Source organism: Tupaia chinensis, unplaced genomic scaffold (assembly GCF_000334495.1).
Source record: "Tupaia chinensis unplaced genomic scaffold, TupChi_1.0 Scaffold000146_1, whole genome shotgun sequence".
In the NCBI taxonomy this organism is placed as follows: Eukaryota; Metazoa; Chordata; class Mammalia; order Scandentia; family Tupaiidae; genus Tupaia; species Tupaia belangeri.
In genome coordinates this window covers 12,555,926-12,576,553 of record NW_006159616.1, presented here as the reverse complement: position 1 = coordinate 12,576,553, position 20,628 = coordinate 12,555,926, and the positions used below count along the sequence as shown (strand labels likewise).

General features: G+C 47.6%; 2 protein-coding genes across 6 annotated transcripts in view; one reads left to right on the top strand and one right to left on the bottom strand.

The window, feature by feature from the left end:
• TARDBP (TAR DNA binding protein) overlaps positions 1-626 on the top strand; it is an 11,347-nt gene extending 10,721 nt beyond the window's left edge. For both annotated transcript variants that reach the window (XR_001370142.2, XR_001370141.2), the window contains one exon: positions 244-626. The gene's annotated coding sequence lies outside the window, so the exon portion shown is untranslated. The remainder of the gene's footprint in view (positions 1-243) is intronic.
• A 1,765-nt stretch (positions 627-2,391) lies between these two features.
• MASP2 (MBL associated serine protease 2) lies at positions 2,392-18,837 on the bottom strand. 4 transcript variants are annotated; one of them, XM_006145340.2, is made up of 11 exons: positions 18,740-18,837; positions 18,426-18,654; positions 18,101-18,278; positions 17,264-17,395; positions 15,145-15,341; positions 14,710-14,857; positions 12,830-12,948; positions 10,454-10,532; positions 5,194-5,328; positions 4,616-4,690; positions 2,392-3,419 (listed from the first exon to the last, which is right to left on the bottom strand). In XM_006145340.2, the coding sequence occupies exons 1-11, from the start codon at positions 18,784-18,786 to the stop codon at positions 2,656-2,658; spliced, it is 2,103 nt and encodes a 700-aa protein (XP_006145402.1). In that variant the 5' UTR covers positions 18,787-18,837; the 3' UTR covers positions 2,392-2,655. The 4 variants fall into 4 exon arrangements, with proteins under 4 accessions (XP_006145402.1, XP_006145403.1, XP_027626436.1 ...); XM_006145341.2 differs by lacking the exon at positions 2,392-3,419 and having other exon boundaries at positions 4,351-4,690; XM_027770635.1 differs by lacking the exons at positions 2,392-3,419; positions 4,616-4,690 and having other exon boundaries at positions 5,210-5,328; positions 10,441-10,532.
• Positions 18,838-20,628: the final 1,791 nt, after the last annotated feature.

Below are 20,628 nucleotides of genomic sequence, written 5' to 3'. Positions count from 1 at the left end.
GTGACAGTTTTGTGTTGGTGGTTTACCTAATGCCCTTACCTCATTAGATTATGATAAATAGGCTTGTCATTTTGCAAGTTATGTATTTTGAACATTTATAAATGAAGCCATCCTTTAGACTTGTGATCACCACGTTATTATTCATTTTCCTCTGTAAAAGGATCTTGAGTTGTTTTAATTTTTTTCCTGCATCTAAATCTGCATGATTTCCAAACCCTGTACCATCTGAATTTTGCATTTTAGCACTTGCACTATTACTCAGCAGCAGTAACATGGTAACACTTAAAATGGTATTCGGGGACCTCCAAAGACTAAACTGACAAGCCTTCAAGGAGCCCAGGGGTAAGTTAACTTGTCAATGGCATGGTTTTCATCCCTTATTTACACTTGTGTAAATCTAGTTACTAGTCATAGAAGGCTTTCTATGTTGAGTAGCCTTTTATTAACATGTTTATGATACTACATAGCTATGGGTATTTACCCCCCATCCCCCCCAAAAAAATTGGAGTTTAGTAGTACTTAAACTATTTGGCAAAGATTTGTTTTTGAAAGTCTATTTGGTCATCTAAATGCATTCATTCTAAACATTTTTTGAACCAGTTGAATAAAAATTTTTGTTGCCACCACAGTTTAGTGTCTGGAGTCTTACTGGAAAAAACATGATTTCCTTTTTATAGTTGACAAAGATGCTTGAAAGTTACCTTTGAAAAGTAATTTCAAGAAGTTGTACTTTATATGCACAAGAGAAATTAAACCAAAACTCAACAGTGAATTTTTATATTTAATGGTAACTATTAGTTAGACTTAAAAACTTTAAATGTTAGTATTAAAACTTAATTAGGGAAGAATAGCCAACTAAAATCAAATCAGATTTTTAAAGTTAAATCACCATTTATATTTTGTCCTTAGGAGGAAAAAGCAGGAAGTTAGCTACTCAGTTGTGAAGGTGTAGGTGATAATTAGAGTAACTTGTTGAGTTCTAGGAGGGTTATTCGTAACTGTATTAGAATTCTTTTCCTTACTTAGCTTTTGTTTAATCTGTTTGGCTTAACCTTGCCCCCAGGTATTTCATGTTGAAATACTACACATTTTTTCTACTATTACCCCAATTTTAATGTATATAATCTTGTGGAAATGCCACATTTGATCCAGTCAGCTGTATGAATTGTGCATTAGGTTATTTCTCATTGTTAGAACCATCCTTATAATTACATTAAATTTTAATTTTTAGCATGGGAAATCCCAGATCAAATTATATATGTTTGTAAGGATTTTGAATTGTATTGCCAAATTGTCCTCTAGAAAGTTTATGTTGTCTTAGACGGTGTAAAATAGTACGGTTCCAATGTTCTTTTTGTTTGATAGTTTGATAAATGAAAAATTACATCTCACCGTTTTGTGGTATTGGTTTTTAACATGGAAATCAGTCAGCATATGGTGTCAGCATTTCCAATTTAGGTACCCCCAAAAAGTGATCCAGGGTTATTCCTGAGGCAACATACTGCTGCAAGGAGTCTCCAAAACATGCACAAGGACCAACCTCGTGGCCTAGTGGTTGAGGGTTTCAGATCACACATGACCAGCTGCACAAGTCCCAGACCCAAAGGCTTGAGAAACATTCTGGGCACATGTGCATGCATAAATCCCAGCAGGGTGGAGAAACGAGAGGGATTGTGGTGTGACCATGCCCCATTGAGAGTTGCTTTCTCTCTCCCTCATTCTCCGTCTCTTGTGAGCATGTACATTCTTTGACAAAATTTTTAAGGATTATTTATTTAATTCCATTTGTTACTATTTTAAAAGAACTAGTTTGTTTAATCTTACTATCATTATTTTATTTTTAATTTGACCAGAGAGAGAGAGACGGGTTGGGAATGAGAAAGCAAGCCACCAGTCCCAGGACTCAAACCCTCATCAGCCATGTGGGAAATCCAGCACCTTAACCACCATGCCACCAACCTGTTGGCCCCAACAAATTTTTTAATTCTCAAAAAAAGGCCTATTAAAAATGTGCATAGAGGTCTGGTCAGGTGGCATGGTGATTAAGGCCACTGACTCCCACATGGCCAGCTGCGTGGTTCGATTCCTGGACCTGGTGGCTTGGGTAGGGGAAAACCACCATGTGTGGCTGTGTGGTCATCCTTTGTGGGGGCAGTGGGTGTTTTCTTTCCCCCTCTCTCTGTATGTATGCATCGAGCAAGTACATGCACCCTATAGCAAAACTGAAAATGTATAGATTTCAAAATGTATTGGCACTGAAATATTCATAGTTCAATTAAATTTCTCCATGAACTTTTTGAAGTCCTGTTGTATGTAAAGCACCATTAGAGATCAATAAGAGCAAATATGAATACCATCAGCATGAGTGGACAGCTTACAAAAATGCAAACGGCCAGTTTGAAAATATATTGAACTTCGTAAATACTTGAATGCAATTTAAACAATGCATTGAGTTGACAAAGATGAACACTATAATAGTTTGTCCTCTTGAATTAGCAAGTTGAGAAGTATCTGCAACAGCAGTCTCACCTGGAATTTTGTTGTATTTTGGAGGTGAAACAACTGCCATGCTAATGCTTCACAGATCACATTGTCACTAAGATTTGTTATAGTGTCTTCTAAAAATAAATCATTTATTGATTTAAGGCATATAAATTAAGAATTACTAATTATGTTCTTGATCCAGGGAATGTAGTTAATGACTTTTGTGTAGACTCCATACTGATCTGCTTCCCCACAATTAATGGAACCCCAGGACACTATTCCTCCCACAAACCACTTCCCAGTTTCATTATCCAAAAATACTAATGCCCCTCCACTGTCCCCTTTACAGCTGTCCTTACCCCCGCTTTCTAAGCCTGCACAAAGCATGTTATCAGTTACCTTTCCCCCTGGGTAGGGCTTCTTTTCATATGCATCAGTACATTTTTGATGATCAACAACTGGTATATCAACAAACTGTAGAGTTCTAGCAAGAAAACCTCTTTGGGTTAATCCCCATCCAGATACGGTTCCAGTATCATTTATCCTCATAAAGGATTCAGCTGCTTTTCTTGGCAGACAGATGGGTATGATGTTGCTATTGATTTCAACTTTGTTCTTCAATTTAATCAGTGCTATGTCATTGTCAAAACCAGCATTATGAGTGTAACCTTCATGTATGAAAACAGCCTCAGCCCAGGCTTGTGTGTAATCAGATGACAGTCTCTTCAGGGCACCCATTCGAATGTCCAGGGAGGATACCTCATCTTTCTGCTCATACACGGCATGAGCAGCTGTTAGGATCCAGTTGTCATACAAAAGTGCTCCTGCTGCTGTAGTTGAGCCTAGTAACAGGACTTGCCAAGGAAAGTCCCCAAGCTTTGCGTTTTGCCCTCCATATATACGACCTTTTGTAGTATGGTTTGATAGTCCACAAACTGGGGAAAGAAACAGAGTCTTTATAGAAACCCTGTGATAGTTTTCTCAAATTGTCCCTACTTTGGAGTTAGTCAGTGCTTAACTGGAAATCAAGTCATAAATGTAGATATCTACCAGTCTAGGCAAGTAAGGCAGTTTTAAAACAACCAGTTTAAAGACCTGATAAAAACCTTTAGCATTAGCTCTTGAGAAAATGATGAGTGAAATTTAACTTCCAGAAATTTGTTTCTCCAAAAGAAATTGATCTGTAAGGTTGGAGAAATTATGTAATAGGGTAAATGAGAATGGTCTGCTGATGCACTGGATGATGTGCATAGGAAGTGAAAGCATGTTCTCATTGCTTTTGTTCTCCTGTATGTAAAAATGTGTTTATCATGTAATTCTGGGAAAGCAGGAACTAAGGTCACTAAAAGGACCTTGCAAAATTACTTTCACTTTTGAACATATAAATGTTTAGAATTAAAATGTTGCAGTTGTGATTCAGAAACTATTATTTTTGGTCTAGGTGATTCCTCCAAACACTAAATTTTACTTATTTTTATTGCAAACTAAATACACTCATTAATGTACCATATATGTTTTCTGTTGTGGCGGTATATTTGCATTAAAATTTGAACACGTGTCTGCCAAGAATTTTTTTTTTTTTTTTACTTAATTTAAGCCAAATAACACAGGAGTTATGAATATATTATTACCTTTCTGGTATTTTTAAAATCACACTACTCAACTATTATCTTAGGAGCCAATTCTGTTTAAAAAATTTTAAGTACTATTAAAAGGCAAATTGCATTAATGTTTAAAACTAGATGTCATTGAAAACAATTGCTTAGGGAAATAATGAAGTTATTAGCTTTGGGTTTTAATAGCATTTTTGCAGAGAAGAAAAGTAACAGAAGAACTCGTGTTTATAAATGTGTAAATGGTTCAAGATAATTTTAAAAATCATTTAATTTTTTTATGCTTGCCTAGTTATAAGGTCAGAAATAATCAAATGACGGATGCAGTCAGCACCTAACAACCTTTTCATATAGAAAGGGGATAATGAGAACATAGTATTTAGAACTAATAACTTAGTCTAAGAGCCAAGTGCTGAAGTTAACGTTTCTGCCGACCACAGCTAAAGCTCTACTTATTGTTTCCCACCCAGTTCTACTTTCCATCAATTACGAATCTCTTGTGTAAATGTATCCATTACCAGGCTCACAGACTGGGAGTGATTTTTCTCCTTTGGAGCTCGTCCAGAATCCATCAGCCTCACACACATATTTACCTGCAAATCATTGGGAAAAGCAAAAATGTTAACTGTGTGTATAAGGTGGTTGTCATTTGCTTGAATACCCCCTTGAAAAATGTTGATTCTTGAGCGTCAGTGGGAAATAGAGATGTCTGAATAACCGTTTTACATGATTTCATAAATAGAAGGTCTCTGCATTACCATGTTTGCTTGCAAAGTGGAAACCTTTTAGATGTGTAGCTTGAATATGTATCAAGATCTCAAGTGCTTAATGATAAGGTTTTGACTTGTTAAATTAAACCATTTGGAATATATTGTGTGTTTGTAGTAGTCATTTACTAGATAAGATCTGTTTTCAGATTCTTGCAAATTGACATTAAAATCACTTCAGCTATATTTCACTTACTGGGTGGGAGAAGTGCCTTTTAATCTTTTGTCTCCAGCCTTAACCAAAAAATGTTGGTAAGAGTTTATTTTTGGACCATGAAGGCCCAAGTTCCAGATATTACTCACCCTCAGCTTTGGAAAACCTCACTTACCATCATCTGTTTTCATTGTGTAGAAGGTCTCTTTACAGCTGTACTGGATCACAGCTTTGTACGTGGTCACCTCAGGACCTGTGATGTACTTCACTTGGCCATTGGGTAGATTCTCAGGGGGGCCACAGTCGACAACTAGTAAAGAGACATGGTGATGGGGGTGGGGGAGAGGCGGTTTGTAGCTTCTACTCTAACAAATCAGAAAGGTCTGGAGGCTTAAGCAACTAATCTAAAGAAGTGACTATATGTGATGCGGTCATTTGAAGCTATATTCATTTTCTCTTTATGGGCGTCAGTAACTTGATTTCTAGATATGGAGAGGATTGGTTAGTGTGATTTTTAAAGCATGACACCGATTCCCGTTCCTAATTAGACTAGAGGGAAAACCTTGCAGATTGAGTCAAAAGACAGTGACTTATGTCTTAAAACAGTTCTCTACAGCAGAAGACAACCAAAAATAGCTGTATTTCTATTGTAGATATTGAGAATTTGCATTGAGTAGTTTTTAACAAGTCAATAGCTGTATCCCTGGCTCTGTGCCAGGTGTTTTATTTATATTGTCTTCAATTCTCCCAGCAACTTTGATATGGCCATTCTGCCGTCCTGTAGATGAGAAAATGGGGGTTGGGGAGTGGTTTGGCAACAATTATACAGCAAAAGTGGCAGAATCAGGGTCCAAACCCAGGCCCCTGATTTCCCATCCTTTGTCAATGCCACCTTTACTGTTTTGTTTTAACTTTTGGAGAGGTTTTTGCTATAGGGTGCATGTGCTTGCCAGAAAGATATAGACAGAAAGCAGGAAGTCACCCCCCTCTCGGGGGGGCGGGGGGGACAGTCACACTGCAATCTCTTCTCCATTCTCTTGGAATGTTGGGCACACATGGGCCTGGCATGAGTTTTTAAGCCACCGGTTCTGGAAATTGATACACGGTCAACTACATGGGCTCTTGTCTATCTTGCTCAAGGAGGAAAGACTCCCTTAGGAACTCAGATCTGTGGGAGTGCATAAAGTGTACAAAAATAAGTGCAGGGGTGTTAACTGCAGCAGTATATGTAATATTAAAACGGTAAAACATTAAGTTGGCATATGTCAGGATGGGGTACTATGCAGCCTTAAAAAGATCGGCAACCAGCAGTTAGCGTAATGGCTATGTTGCTGGACTCCCACGTAGTCGACCGCGGTTCGTGTCCCGGACCTGGTGGCTTAAAACTCACGCCGGGCGCGTGTGCGTGCGTGCCCAAGATCCCGAGAGGAGAATGGAGGAGAAGGGATTGCGGCGTGACCATCCCCCCTGGGGGGTGATTTCTCGCTTTCTGTCTCTATGTCTCTCTCTGTCTGGCGAGCGCATGCGCCCTACAGTGAAAATCTCTCCAAAAAAAAAAAAAGATTTAGGTGGCTCTGTTACTTGAATGGATGTGGGAAGATAGCCCAACATACAGGGAGAAATACTGTAATCAGGTTTCCTCTCCCATTTTGTTTGAAAAGTATATAATAATGAATTACGTATTCATAAATATGGCATAGGAAACAAGGACTGAATAGTTCCCAAACACACTGATTTGGGAAGATGAAAAGGGGCTTCCACTTGTCTTACATATTTTTGTGAATATAGTATTTTTTTTCTAATTCAAATGAGAGGCTGTCAAAAAATAAGGAAAGATGCAAATGATGAAAAACGGGTTTCCCTTGGAACCAACAGCATACTGGCTATGACGCTGGACTCCCATGTAGTTAACCATGGTTCGAATCCCAGACCCGGTGGCTTAAACTCAAGCCAGGCATGTGTGTGTGCGTGCCCAAGATCCCGAGAGGAGAATGGAGGAGAAGGGATTGCAGCATGACCATCCCCCACCGGGGGGTGGGGGGTGGGGTGGGGTTTGATTTCTCGCTTACTGTGTGTCTGTCTCTTTCTGGTGAGTGCACGTGCCCTATAGCAAAAACCTCTCCTAAGAAAAGAAAAACGGGTTTCCATATTTTCTGCATCAAAAAATTGTGCTTAGGTTTTCCACACAAGATTTTTGAAGTTTTCTTTTTTATGCCATAGGGAATGTGCACTCACTAGAGAGGAACCGAGATGTGAAAAACTAAGAAATCACCTTCCAGGGAAGATGGTCATTCTTTTTCATTCTCTCTGGATTTGGGGCACACATGCACACAAGCCTGGCATGATTTTTTTTTTTTTTTTGAGAGGTTTTTGCCATAGGGCATGTGCGCTCGCCAGACAGACAGAAAGCGAGAAATAACCCCCCAGGGGAGATGGCCATGCCGCAATCCCTTCTCCATTCTCCTCTCGGGATCTTGGGCACGCATGCACACGCGCCCTGCGTGAGTTTTAAGCCACTGGGGCTGGGACTCGAACCGCGGTTGACTACATGGGAGTCCAGCGACAGCCATTACGATAACTGCTGGTTCCAAGCCTGGTGTGATTTTTAAGACATGCGGTCTGGGACCCAAAGCATGGTTGACTGGGAACCAGCAGTTAGCGTAATGGCTATGTCGCTGGACTCCCACGTATTTGACTACGGTTCGCATCCCAGACCCGGTGGCTTAGAACTCATGCCGGGCGCGTGTGCGTGCGTGCCCAGGATCCCAAGAGGAGAATGGAGAAGAAGGGATTGCGGTGTGACCATACCCCCTGGGGGGTGATTTCTCGCTTTCTGTCTCTATGTCTCTGTCTGGCGAGTGCACGCGCCCTATAGCGAAAACCTCTCAAAAAAAATAATAATAATAATAAGCATAGTTGACTGTGTTGGAGTCCAGCTCCTTAATCACCAAGCCACCTGCTGGCCCCAATTTTTGAAGTCTTAGTATACACATTTATGTGTGTGTGTGTTTATTTTTTAATTTTCTCGAGAGCATCCATGCTCACCAGAGACCAGGTGGGAGGTAGTGAGAAAGCACCTCTCATGGGGGATGGCCATGGTACAATTCCTTATCCATTTCTTTCAGAATTTGGGGCACATAGGCATATGCTCCCAGCATGTTTTGAAGCTGCTAAATCCAAGACATGGGGTCATTTCCTTAACCCCCATGTCACAGGTTGGTTCTGTGTGTTGCTTTATCATTGAAAAATACTAAAGGACTGGTGTCGTGGCCTAGTGGTTAAGGGAACTGGATTCCACATGGCCAACTACAATTCAAATCCTATGTCCAGCTACTTGAAAAAAAAGAACACCAGGGACGTGTGCTTGTGTGCCCAACATCCCTTAAAGGAGTGTGAACTGCCGAAGGGATTGTGCTGTGGCCATGCTCCATGAGAGGTTTTCTCCTGCTCCCCTTTTTCTCTTTTTAATAGTGTGTATGTCCTGAGGTGATAAAAAAAAAGAAACTAAAAATATTTAATTGCCTTCTGGCGATTAAAACGTGCACTTGCTGGGGTGAGGGGGAAAGAGAGCACCCATCAGTGGATCCTGGTCATGCTGCAGTTCATTTGTCCCTCCTGTTGAGATTGGGGCGTGCACATACACATGCCCATCATGCTTTTCAAGCTGCTGGGCCAGGATTCAAATCACAGTTGGCCATGTGAGATCCAGCTCCTTTAACAACTGTGCCACAGGACTGGCCCTAAAAATAATTTGACATGCGTGCTTCTTAGTTCACAGAATGGTAACACAGACCTTTACCCCAACTTGGGGAGTGCGCCCTCCCATCTCTGCATATGGTAGTCTAAACATGTCTGTGTGTGTGAAGTACAATAGGAATATACAACAAAATGACATGCTTTCATGGTGGTATGGGTATAAAGTGTAATTTTTTATGTATTTCCCATCATATCAATATAATGAGTAACTTTTATACTTAGTTTTTTTTTTGGTTTGTTTTATGTTTTTGCCATAGGGCACTGGGTTTGCCAGAGAGACAGAGAGAGGGAAAGTGAGAAATCACCCTCTACATTTTTGCCATAGGGCATGTGCCTTGGCCAGAGAGAGACAGAGACAGAAAATGAAAAAATTCACTCCCTAGGGAGAATAGACACACTGCAATTCATTCTCCTCTCAGGATTTTGGGTACACATGCACTCACACCTGGCGTGATTTCAAGACACCAGGTCCAGGACGCGAACCGGGGCTGACCATGTGGGAGTCCAGCACCTTGACCACCATGCCACCTGCTGGCCCTAAGAAAAATATTTTCCTTTTTTTTTTTTTTTAATTTTTCACCCCCCACAGGAAATGGTCATATTGTAATCCCTTTTCCCCAATTCTCCTCCTAGGAGTTTGGGCGCATGTGTGCATGCATGATTCACAAGCCAATAGGCCTGTGTCTCAAACCTCAGTTGGCCACATGAGAATTCAACACCTTAACTACCATGCCACCTACTGGCCTAAGAAAAGTATTTTCTAAGAACACACACGGGGCCAGCTCCGTGGCACAGAGGTCATGTGCTGCTCAAGAGAAGCCAGATCCCAGGGCCAGCAGGTGGTGTGGTGGTTAGGGCTCTGGACTCCCACATAGTCAATTGCAGTCTGAGTCTCAGATGTGGTGGCTTTATTTCTTTTTCTCTTGTCAAATTAAATATAATAAGCAGGGGGCCATCAGGTGGTGTGGTGGTTAAGGCGCTGAACACTCCCACATGGCTGACCACGGTTTGAGTCCCGGACCTAGTGATTTGCTTTCTCACCCTCTCTGTGTTTCTCTGGTCAAATTAAAATATAAATGAATAAATAAAATTAAATTTAAAAAAATAATAAGTAATTCTTTAAACAAAAGAAAACAGATCCCACACAGTGAATATAAGTCCCTGCCCCAGTTGGGGCACACATCTGAGTGTCCAGGATCTAAAGGGCTGGACACTTCTCACCACGGAGAGAGACAGGGAGAGGGACATGTTCTCACCATGGAGAGAGAGAGAGGGAAAGGGAGAAATTACTCCCCAGGGGAGGTGGCCATGCAGTAATCCGTTCTCCTCCATTCTCCTCTTGGCATCTTGGGTATGCACACATACACACCCAGCATTTTCAAGCCGCTAGGTCCAGGACTCAAACTGCAGTTGACTGTGTGGGAGTTCAGCGATGTAACTGGTAGGCCATCTGGTGGTCCCTAGAAATCACTTTTTAAAACCAAATAACTTTTCCCTAGTACCTTGGTTCTGTTTTAACCTTTAAGAGTGCCCTGAGAGATTGGGGAAGAAAAGCAGATTTGGAATTCACACCTAGGTGAAATTAAGGAACGAAAAAGGAAAAGGACCAGCAGCAGCATAGGAACAGTGCTAGCAGCAGCAGAAGCAGTTTCAAGGTTGTAGTCACCACACAGCCGTACTGCTGCATGCTGGCATCGGTTGGTCCCAAGATCCATCTTTCTGACAGACTGCAGCAAATGACTTCAGGGGCAAATGACCCTAGAGAGGAATTCAGAAAATACTCTCATTTACCTTATATGATCACTCCCCAAAGCTGTGCTTCCACAGTGGTGCTTATTCCAGCGTTTCATGAGATGGCCCCAACAGGAAGGAATGGTCACACGTCTAGTATTTGTGCGTGATGATGTACGGATGCCTGGGCCTGAGATGTACAGCCCCACTGCCAACAGCTCTGCTGTTTCGTATCACTTAGGTTAGCAGCTCGACTGTCAGTGCATGTTAGCATTTTGTGAATCAAGTGTTGACCTTTGCAGCAATTTATAGGGGTTTTTACTTTCCACGGTAATCCAAGAACACATTGAGGTTCGTGTTCATGCTCCACCATTTCTTTATATCAAGTGCCAGAAGGTTGTGCTTAGATGTTTGGAAAGGCCATGGGCTCTGACATGGAGTGCAGGTGTCTAACCTGTGGCCTTGGCCAGAGGAAGGCTACTGAAAATACCTTGATGAGGTTTATATATGTGTTCTCAGTCAACTCAGTGCCAGGGTCATTGGTAGAGAAACTTTTTGAGTGTATATGTGTTTTCTTTCCTATAGTGTGTGTACTTGCCAGAGAGACACACAGAGGGAAAGTGAGAGTGCACCCGCCAGGGTGTGGCCACACCACAACCTCTCCTCCCTTCTCTTCTCAGGATTCTGGACATGCATGCTCACGTGTCCAGTGTATTTCTCAAGCTACCGGGCCTGGGACTTGAACCTTGTAGTCAACCATGTGGGATCCAGTGCCTTAACCACAATGGCCACAGGCTGGCTGCAAAGAAACATTTTTTACCTACTGAAATATCTTACCAAACTCAAACATCAAAATGAAAGAAGTTGGCTTTGGCAGAAGCTTTATGCCTCAAAGGATATCGGGAATTTTTTTTTTTTTTTTTTTTTTTTTTTAAGTCAGAAACCAAACAGGTTTGCAGTGCAAGGAGTTGTGAGAAAGAACCTGCCTGAGAAGTTTATAAGATGGGGAAAAAATATCGCACTTTTTTTTCATTTTTAAAATGTTTGACCCTCTGTGGGTCAATATGTGTATTGCATAGCTAGCTATCATTTCAGTGTTATTACTTTCTACCACTGGGATTCAGTGACAGTTTTGAAGAGCATAAAGAGGACATGTTAATCTCTTACCTGTGCCTGTAAAGCAACATGCTAAGCATTTTTTAAAATTATACTCCCACTCCCTTAACAGTGATCACTATTTATAACTTTGCCGAATAGACGCTTTCCCAGGGCTGTCTCGTTTTTTGTGGGCCCAGGAGTTGTTTCATGGAAAGGTCATTTGACCAAGGGGAGGACCTTAATTTTATGTTGTATAAAGTGCTCACATGGAACGGTAGCAAATTCAACTTTCTGCTGTTTTAGCTACTTTACGAAGGGAGGCTATGTGTGGACAAACAGAAAAGTTGTCATTTTAATCACCAACTTTCCAAAGTAGCTTAAAGGGGGGGGTGGCGGAACGGGGATAGGAGTCCCAAGATTAAAATTCTCTGTGGCGGGGATGGCAGGTGGTATGGTGGTTAAGGACACTGGACTCCCACATGGCCGACCATGGTTTGAGTCCCAGACCTGGCAGCTTGCTTTCTCACTTTCTCTCTCTCTCTCACTCTGTTCCTCTCTGGTTAAGTTAAAATAAATAAGGGACTGGTGGGTGGTGTGGTGGTTAAGGCAGCTGGATTCCCACATGGCCGACCATGGTTTGAGTCCCAGACCTGGCAGCTTGCTTTCTCACTTTCCTTCTCTCTGTCTCTCTCTGGTCAACTTCAAAAAAGTAAAATAAAATAAAATACAATACTGACATTGAATAAAATAATTCTAAAAATAAAGTTAAATAAAATCTTTTTGAGAGGTTTTTTTTTTGTGGGGGCGCGTGTGCTCACCAGAAAGACACAGAGAGACAGACAGAAAGTGAGAAATCACCCCCCAGGGGGGGTGGCCACGCCACAATCCCTTCTCCTCCATTCTCCTCTCGGGATCTTGGACACGCACGCACATGCGCCCAGCATGAGTTTAAGCCACCGGGTCCGGGACTTGAACCGCGGTCGGCTACATGAGAGTCCAGCGACATAGCCATTACGCTAACTGCTGGTCCCAATAAAATAATTTTTTAAAAAGTTCTCTATGACCATTCCTTTAGCCCTCTGCAAATGTTTTTATCATTTAGCCACAAAGTAAACCACCATGCAGACCCAGCTATTTACCCATTTCCTTTCACATGTCGCTGACATCAGTGTGTGTACATTTCAAAGTGATCGTGATTGGGCATGCTTGGTTTTGTATTAACTCACACGCAGAAGCTCGTAGCCAGTGTCGCAAAAGATGGAGAAGCTGTCTTTGAGGATGTATTTGGCTTGCGCAGGTGAGATGTGGCCGTTAGGTGGTGCCATCGGATAAGGGCAAGGCTGAGCTGCACGGAGGAAGCCCGGTTACCGGTTTTTCATGTCTGTAGCACTCCAATCTGAACGTTCTCAAGTTCTTGTATAAAATGAAACACTCAACACAGAAAGAGAGCTTGCCACAGTGGCAAAGGCTTAAAATGTAAAACCAAAGGCTGGATTCCATGCTCAGTTTCTTGTGCAAATTAAGATCTGTGGCTTTGCCTGGGACTCAGCCAAGCATGTGTAAGAGAGCCAGTGTGTAGTGAGAGTGCGCAGTCACCACAAAGGAAGGGTCCCCCTGTGCCAGGAACCTCACCCATGCCGCTCAAAGCCACGAGTGGAACTTTGAGACAGAGCTGACCGGGTTTAGATCATAGCTCTCCATTTCCTGGCGGTTATTTGTAACCTCTCTGAAACCTCTTCAGCTGAAAGATGGGGGTGATGGTGATAGTTGCTCACCTTCCAGGACTGTTGTGGGGGTCACATAAGCACCTAGGACAGTGCTTGGCTAAGTGCACAGGGAAAGGGAGCTGTAGTAGGAGCTCACCATGGCCTCTTAGCACGGCCTTTAGGACACAGCTGGAAACGGGCTTAGAGCCTCAAACCTGCTCAGGCAAGAAACTGCTCATCTAGGCTGACTCGGAGCTTCCCCTTCCCCTCACAAAACAAGCACTGTCCACAGTGCCTGGGTCCCCAGGGAGACTGCCTCCTTTCTGGCCCCCAGCCCCGGCATGCTCTTGCCCCAAGGCTTCACTCCCTCCACCCCTGCCCCCAGCTGCCCCTCAGAACCCAGGGCATAGTGACAGTTTCCTTCCCCCACTAGCAGCGGCTCTCATGGGCCCAGAGGTCTCTGCTGAGCTACCACTGGCCTCACCCAGCCCTTGTCCTGGGGCCCTGAGTTCCCAGTGCAAATTCATCTCTAGGGACAGGCTCGATTGACTACCCCATGGGAGCCCAGGGATTCTGGCGTTTGAGGGTCTGTCATGAGGAAGAGGAAGTGGAAGTTCTAGAGGGATCCAGAAGGCAGAGTCAGGGCCTGTGGGGGCAATCCAGAGAGGCAGAGGTTGTAGACCTGACTGCAGACTCCCTGACTCTAGCTTCAGTCTAAACCCTTCACTACTAGAAGCTCCCCCCCCCCAGCTCACACCCACACCTCATCCTCTGCAGCTCCACACCTTGAACTGTGATGTTTCTGGGCTTTTGCCACACTCGTCCCTCTGCCTAAAATACCTGTCCACTGTCTTCAAGACCAACCAGGTGGTTCCTATTCAGGACACCTTCCCCAGCACCCAGCCTCTGCCCGGGCCAGGGCCTGCCTGAGGCTCTCACTGCCCATTGCTTGGCTCTAAAGCCATGGTTTCCACAAACCTCAGCACCTGCTGCCAGGCGTCCTGCCTGGGTTAAAGGAAGCCAGATCTACGGTGACTGGACCAAGGGCAGAGGCTGTGGGCACTGTGGCTTCTGTACTGCCTACCCTGGTGCACGGTCATAGGATGTACGAAAAGGAGGGAGAAGGGAGAAAATGGGTGATGAAACAACAGATGGCTGGATGGAAGGAGGGGAGGATGGATGGAAGGAGGGGAGAACTGATGGAGGACGGATGGACAGGCAGGGGCGATGGATGGTGGTATTTCCCCTTGGAGGACCAGGGCCTCATAGAGCACCCCACTCATACCTGGTCTCCTTTCGCAGGCCCAGCCCAGGGAGAGTTCCATCCTGTCGTTCCTGGACGAGCCAGGAGAGAGAGCAGCTCAGAGCTCCCCAGCGGGACCCAAGGCCCACCGGCTCACCTGTGCTACTGTAGTGGATCTTCCAGCCTGTGTGGTCCCCTGACTGATCGGTGACAAAGGTGATGGTCACAGCGTGGCTCTTTGTTTCAATTCTATGGGGCAACGTTTCCCCACAAAATGGGCCATATTGCTCTTTTTCTGTTTGAATCTGAAAAAGGAGAGGCCGGTGAAACCTTAGCACCTGCTGCCAGAGGGTCCTGCCTGGGTTAAAGGAGGCCAACCACCCCTCCAGTTTGGGGAGGGATGAAGGGGCAGACCCAGGCCATGGGCAGGGGTGCTCTCTCCGACCAGGCCTGCCCCACTCTGAAGGCCACGGCCCAGCTTGGACTCCTATGGAGAATCTGAGCAGTGTCCTGAGCTGGGCAGGAGCACAAGGTGCTGAACTGCGTGACATGGGGGAGGATCCAGGACGGGTGGAAGTCTCAGGAACTAGACCTTGAGGGAGTCGTAAGGGCACTGGACTTCGGGGTGCATCTCCACGTCAAAGGGCTCCACGAAGTCCAGGATGACACTGAACCCCTCCTCCAGGCGGATGTGGTAAGTGCACCTGGAGAGTTTGGGGTACGGCCGTGGGTATTCGGGGCTGCTGAGCTCCCCAGTCCGCTCGGTGAAGACCTGGTCTGAGCACAGGGCTGGGAAGAAGGAAGACAGGGTCGGGCAGCGCAGTGCCCCGTTTGTCAGCCCTCACTGGGGACAGCAGGTGGGCTGCCGTGGGGAGCATGAGGACAGGCTGGCTGGGCCATCTGTGCCCTGGGTCTGGTCAGCCCCAAAGGCCTCACCAGAAACCAACACTCAGCCCGATGGCTGAAGGAGCAGTTTAGCAAGGGAGTTCCTCTTGCTTTGAAACTGGCACTTAGGACCAGTATTTGTAGGAACCCCCATTTACACTTCAGTGAGGGAAGAGGTGTCCTGGGACAGAGTCACACCCCCTAGGTGGCACATGCATGAGGCCAGGCTCTGCCAGCAAGAAAAAGGTACCTGAAGGAAAAGGAAGGAAGGGGTTTCCTAGAACTGAGGGGCCCTCCTGCTCTATCCAAATGTCCCCACACCCACCCCAGCAATTCTCAAGTTCAGCCACCAGGCAGCTCCCACCCATGCCCAGGCGGGACCAGCTCGGCCTCGCTCTCAGTTCCAGCCCAGGGAGAGTCTGGAAGGGCTTCTCCTTGCCCCTCGCCCAGACCTGGCTCTGCCCTGGGGGGAGTTCAGGGAAGCCCAAGTGACAGTGATTTTGCACGCGCCAGTGCCCTCCTTCCCACTGAACAGCAGACTCTGCAGTTGCTGAGCGAGCTCCCGACTGCAGCCAGCAGAGGGGTGCCTCAGCGTCGCACTGGAAGGCAACAGGAAATGGGGAGGCCCAACACAGCCTGCCTTTTTCCATGTGGCTGCTCTCTGGATATGTCGGGGGGAAGGCCAGACTGCCCCCTCAGTGAATACTTCCTTGGGTCTCTCTGCTCTGGGTCAGGCTCCCAAAGGCCAGCATTGAAGGCCCTGGGCGGCTCTTTGCATAAGAGGTAGTTCGAGGCTGCTCTGAGCTCAGCCTCTGGGGACCTAATGGGGACTCAGTCTCCCTGCGTGAACTCCAGTAAGCCCCTGTCCCTCTGCCTTGATGCTCCGTCTTCAGAATGAGGGTGGTGTTAAACCAAGCTTCTATGCAAAAGTGTCTATGGCTTGCTCGTGGAGGGGCTCTCCCTGCACTGGGGTCCACCAGGCTACGAGGAGCGAAGAGAGGAGAGCGCCAGGGTGCACACAGCCGCCCCCCTCTCCCCTCCCCCCCAGACAGGCTGCAGCAGGCGGAGGTGGAGCCGGGTTTATTAGGTCCGTGGGTGGGGCAGGTGGGGTGCCACAGTGCTCTGCCCTGGCCCAGAGCTGCAGTCAGTGGGGATCACTCTGGCTTCTGACCCACTCGGGAGGCCGGAGCCTGAGAGAGGCTAGAGGCTTTGCTCTGGAAGAGAGATCAAAGAGACAGGGAGAGACACCGAGTGGCGGCAGGGCAGGACCGTGCCAGTCAGGTTAGGGCTATCCCCTCCCCAGGGCACTAACTGGTTCCATCCAGGCCTCTAGCAGAGGTGCAGGGGTAGGGATCTGGGCAGTAGGGGTCAAAGGGGTGAGGCTACTAAGGGCCAGAGCAGGAGGCTTTGTGCATTGCCTTGCCCTGCCCTGCCCCACCTGGAGGCTTGTGGAGGGGGGCCAGAGCCAGGCCCACCTCTGCCACTTTCCCACCTCAGGAGCTGGCAACAGCTGCCCAAGGGGGGGTGGCCACATCAGGGGTTCCCAAAAGGGTCAGGTTCACAGTAGGCCCAACCCAGGCTGACTGAGCAAATGAGCTGAAGAGGGAGTGAGAATGAGCTGAGGGCTGGATGGTGGAGCAGGAGGGAGTCGATGTACAGATGTGCATGGGTGGTGATGGGGAAGGCCAAAGAAGGGCAAGGCAGGGAGGCCCAGAAGTGCCCAGCTGGCCAGGGCCAGGTGGTCCCTGCACAACCCTGTGCGGAGCAAGTCTGGCCATGAGCAGGTGTGCCTGGGGCAAGGCAGGGCTGGGCCTGCCTCAGCTCACCTGAGCAGGTGCGCTTGTTCTCGTGAAGGACGTAGCCGGCACGGCAGGAACAGTAGAAGCCGCCCAAGTGGTTATGGCAGTGGTGGTCGCAGGGGGGTGCTTCTCCGGGGGGCGCCTGACACTCATTGATGTCTGGGAGAGGCAGGCCAGGTAGGTGGTCAGAGGGGAGGAGATGGGACATTGCTGCAGCCTGGTCTCAGACTCAGAGAACAGCGACCCAGAGGTGGGCCAGCCTTGGTCACTGCAGCCCCTAGTAGTGCTTGGAGGGAGGTGGGGACACGGCACCGCCTTGTTTAAACCATGAGAGATGGAATGCCTTGCCCAAGGCCCAAGGCCCAGATAGTGAAGGTCATAGCCAGCAATCAAACCAGGCAGGTGGGCCACTGCGCTACATCCCACTGAACCCTTGAAGCAGCCTGTAAGGAGCACAGAGAGGTTGAGCCACTTGCCGGAAGAGACATTGCCAGTCCCTTCAGAGCCAGATCTGAAGTCAGGTGACAGCCTGGAGCCCGGGTTGGAGACAGTGCACCACAGTGCTCCTGCTGGCAGGGCTGCACTTTCCCATCTGTAGGTGGGGCCCTTAGTCCTGGCATCGTTAAATGTGATGGGGGTCCCGGCTCAGAACTGGGGCTCAGTTCTGAGTAGCGGAGTTGAGAAGTCACTGCTGTTACTGGTAACTTTTGCACTGCGATGAGGTCAAGCCCTGGACTCACTTCTCCTAGGAAGTTGACAGGAGCCCACCAGGGGAGGTAGGGAGACTGGGGCAGGGCTGGCCTGGCCCTAGCTGGAACTAGACCCCTGCCACAGGCAACCCTTCAGGACCCCCTTCTCACTCACCCTCTGCTGCATAGAAGGCCTCGAAGCCCGTGAACGGCTTCTCGTTGGAGTAGTCTGAACGAAAGGTGACGTCCAGGCGGGGGCCCAGCGAGTAGAAGGTGTCGTTGCCAGGCGCCCGCTCTGTGTCCGTGCTTTCCTGCCCGCACAGCGTGGCCAGCACCTTCGTCCCTGAGCTCAACTGTGGATTGGGGGTCACTGGGAGGGAAGGCAAAACCCAAGCAGGCCCTCCCACGTGGCTGAGACCAGAGCCCATCTCAGGTGTCCCCAGCCCTGGCACCTCCTTGAGGACCCTCTCCCCCACACTGCCACCACAGGCCTCCAGCACCTTGACGAAGTCGTACTCGCAGCGGTAGGAGAGCTCCAGGTCAAAGTGGGTGAAGTAGAGGCGCAGGCGGTAGCCAGGGGGTGCCGTCAGGGTCCAGCGCTGCTCCTGGTCATTGGCGTACTTCCCTGGGAAGCCAGGGGATGCCAGGCGCCCAAACACAGGCTCAGGCCACTGAGGGCCAGCGGGTACAGCCGCTGAGCCACACAGCAGGCCCAGGAGGATCAGCAGCCTGCAGACGGGGTGGGGACAGTGAGGGCCAGGGCCTGTCCTCCCACTCCTCACCCCACCAGGAGGCCGTGTGGTCTCCCACCCACCTCATGGTGTGCTGGTCTGGCTGGCTGAGCCCAGTCTGGAGTCCCATGCTGTTCTCACCTTTGATCTGTTTGTCCAGCGACCTGGCCCTGCCCCCAGCCTCCCTGACCCTGGGATTCTGGGAACTGACCCTGCAAACTGCCAGCTCTGAGTTCCAGGCAGGGAGGACAGGACGCTCCAGGAGCCAGAACCTGGACCTGCGCTACAGTGGCCTGGGAAAAAACCCTGGTTCCGCCCCTCACCCGTAAGCTCTGTTTCTCTCCCAGAGCCTGACCTCCCAGGAAGGCCTGGGTCTCCATGACAGTATCACCAGTAGAACTCCTAGGGAGACATGCAGGAATGAACACACGCATCTGATTCCACCCTTTCTCAGGCCCAAGTAAAAGACAGAGAAAGGGGATTTTTGAAAACATGCAAGTCCAGGAGGGTAGGAAGATGGGAGAAGCCAGCACCAACGTTTTGGAAGAAGAGGTGGGACAGGTGGGAATGACTGTGCACAGACCTCTGCTAAGCTGACAGTGGCTCAGGAGTCTGTGTCCCCAGGTCCTTCTGGCAGTGTTTAAGAAAGCCAATCCCAAGGACCAGCAGTTAGCGTAATGGCTATGTCGCTGGACTCCCATGTAGTCGACTGCAGTTCAAGTCCCGGACCCGGTGGCTTAAACTCACGCCAGGCGCGTGTGCATGCGTGCCCAAGATCCTGAGAGGAGAATGGAGGAGGAGGGATTGCGGCGTGGCCATCCCCCTTGGGGGGTGATTTCTCGCTTTCTATCTCTCTGTCTCACTGTCTCTCTGGCGAGCGCACACACCCTGTAGCGAAAACCTCTCCAAAAAGTAAAAAAAGAAGCCAATCCCAGGCCAGCCCATGGCCTGGGGGTTAAGGCAGATGATTCCACATGGTCAATGACATGGTTCTGGCTTGGAAAACACACCATGTGCCCAGAATCCCAAAAGAGAAGAGAAAGGATTGAAAATCATGCCCCTAGGGGGTGTGCTTGCTCTCTCAGAGGAGAGCACATGCACTCTGGCAAAATTTCTTCTTTTTTTTTTTTTTTGAGGTTTTGTCTTAAGGCGTGTATGCTCACTGGAGAGAGAGAGACAGAGACAGCGACAGGGAAAGTGAGAAATCATTCCCCAGGGGGAATGGCCACTCCATAATCCCTTCTCCATTCTCCTGGGATCTTGGGCATGCAAGCACACTGCCCAGTGTGATTTCCAAGCCTCTGAGTCCAGGACTTCAACCATGGTCAGCTATGTGCGAGTGCAGGGACATAACCATTTCGTCATCTGCTGGCCCTATTATTATTTTTTAACTTGACTTGAAAGCATGAGAGAGGGGAAGTGAGAAAACAAGCCACCAGGGACTCAAATCCATGGATCAGCCATATGGGAGTCCAGTGCCTTAACCACCATGCCACCTGCTGGCCCCGAGGTCTATTGCTGGAGTACAGTGGAGGTCCAGGCCCAGCCCAGGAGGGCGGCAGATGAAAGACAGGTATTAAGCAGGCAGGCTGACTGAGCTGCAGTCTTCCTCCTGTCTTGACTCCTAGAATCTGGTAGGATTGTCCACCCCAGGCTTGTCCCTATTTCCAGAAAGTGTGACCACTCTAGGAGGAAAGACCTAAAGATACTATCTTGAAGGTTCTACAAGCATCCCAGTGAAAGTCAGGTTGCCAAGCCCCCACTTATGTGCTCAGGGTTAACAGTTCACTAACCAAAACACAGTGACAAAGCAGGGAGAAGAAAATATCCAAACCGAAGAGAAACAATCATTACTGTCTTCAGAGGAAAAAGAGACACAAGAACAAGAGCCGAGAGTGGTATACTGTTTAAAAAAGGCATGTAGGGGGGCCAGCAGGTGGCATGGTGGTTAAGGGTGCTGGATTCTCAACTG